The 1,847-nt window shown below is 33.8% G+C and overlaps 1 protein-coding gene across 1 annotated transcript; it reads right to left on the reverse strand.

Moving 5' to 3' along the window:
• LOC107636350 (protein ALP1-like) lies at positions 1–1,261 on the reverse strand. Its single transcript, XM_016339869.1, has 3 exons — positions 944–1,261; positions 540–765; positions 1–458 (listed from the first exon to the last, which is right to left on the reverse strand). Exons 1-3 carry the CDS (start codon positions 1,259–1,261, stop codon positions 1–3), a joined length of 1,002 nt encoding a protein of 333 aa, XP_016195355.1.

The raw sequence follows: 1,847 nt of genomic DNA on the forward strand, positions 1-1,847 counted from the left end.
TCATCTTTCAATTTGATAATCAGCCCACATTTGAGCCGCCATGTTATCCCTAAGCGCTGCACCTCGCCGGTAATCTTCATTTACTTCTTCTCTTTCTTCATTAGTGGCTTCTGGATTATTATTTTGTAATTCTCGATCCACTTGAGAAATTAAGTGTTGGTCAGGATCTACACCCATTAAAAAGTTGTGGAGTATAATGCATGCTAGGATAATGTCAACCATAACCTCTACGTCATAATAAGGTTCTGTACCACCTGCTATAATTGCAAATCTTTTTTTCAAAACTCCAAAGGATCTTTCGATCACATTTCGTAACGAAGAATGACGAAGGTTAAATAATTCATATGCATTTTCAGGTTCACGTCCAGCAAACTCCTTTAAATGGTATCTTACGCCTCGATATGGAGTTATTAGAGCATGTTTAAGCATGAATCCAGCATTCCCAAGATAAAATTTGCCTAAAAAAAATCATATAGAAATACTATACTTTAGATGTCACCACTTTATTTAAACATGTCAAAGTCTTTTAATAGATAAACCTCTTGGAATTTTGAGCCTATCATCCCTTGATAGTGCACTTTTAAGAACTTTAGAGTCAGATGCAGTGCCTTCCCATCCTGTTAAAGCATATGTGAATCTCATATCAAAGCCACACGCAGCAAGTACATTCTGAGTTGACCATTCTTTTCTTCCACGAAATCTAGGTTGATTAGCTATTGGAACCTTGACTCTGACATGTGTTCCATCAATGGCTCCAATACAGTCCTGTACATATAACTTAATTAAAAAGAAAAGTTGTTTTGTATACTAATTATGATTTTCTAATTCAATGTACAACTAATCATACCTTAAAATATGGATAAAATCTATTGCTTCGAAGAATCTCTGATGGAATGGTTGTTCCGGAAGGTTACTGAAGAAACTCTTCTTCAAGTGAGATTACAGCTCTTAGAACAGCATGAAAATTACGACTGATTGTCTCTCCAGACCGGTGGAAGAAGAATGAAATGGTTCTATTTTTAACATTATGACCTATAATATATAAGAATCTAGCTACTTGCTCCTCAACTGTGACATGTATAGTATCCTTCACATGACCGGTTGCTCTTAATTTTGCACATAACTCTAAAAAGGCATGTGAGCCCATTCGTAAAATATCACGACACCTATTAGTTTCGCGCAACTGTCGTAACAAAGTGGTTCGAATCTCTTCTCTCCCAATAATGTGATCTCTTATGGGTTTGTCAACTTTCTTAGCCATCACTTTAAGAAAATATAACATGTGGACAGTATAACACAGCATTGTTATTGTACTAAGTTGCTTATCCCTCTCCCAATTTTCTTTGAGAACATTTAACAAATGTTCTTGACTCTCAACGCTATTTATAAGTCTCTGATTACCTATGGAAACATCTGATGCATGCTCTTGATTTTCAACCAGAATAGGATTGCATATTTGGAATAAGGGAAAATCATCAAAAAAAATATTTTTCATGCCGTGCTTACAATTAAAATTATGCAGTAAAACAACTTCCAATCTTCATCACCAACGTGTATTACATGCTGAAACTACAAAATTAACCAAACATGTTTAAAGCAAACACTGAATGAAAAGTAATTTTTTTTCTATATTTAATGAATTTTAAATTTAGATCTTGCAATATCATTTTTGGGGTACAAAAGCCAAAACTTAACATTAACAACAACGAAATAAACAATGTGCATGTACAAAAGATTACCCATATCTGAAATAGATAAAACCCTAACATTTTCTTTGTAACCAACAGATTTAAAAAGTTCTGAATTTTTTAGTATCACAACTTTTGATTTCTTAGTTATGACACAAC

This window comes from Arachis ipaensis, chromosome B04 (assembly GCF_000816755.2).
Source record: "Arachis ipaensis cultivar K30076 chromosome B04, Araip1.1, whole genome shotgun sequence".
In the NCBI taxonomy this organism is placed as follows: domain Eukaryota; kingdom Viridiplantae; phylum Streptophyta; class Magnoliopsida; order Fabales; family Fabaceae; genus Arachis; species Arachis ipaensis.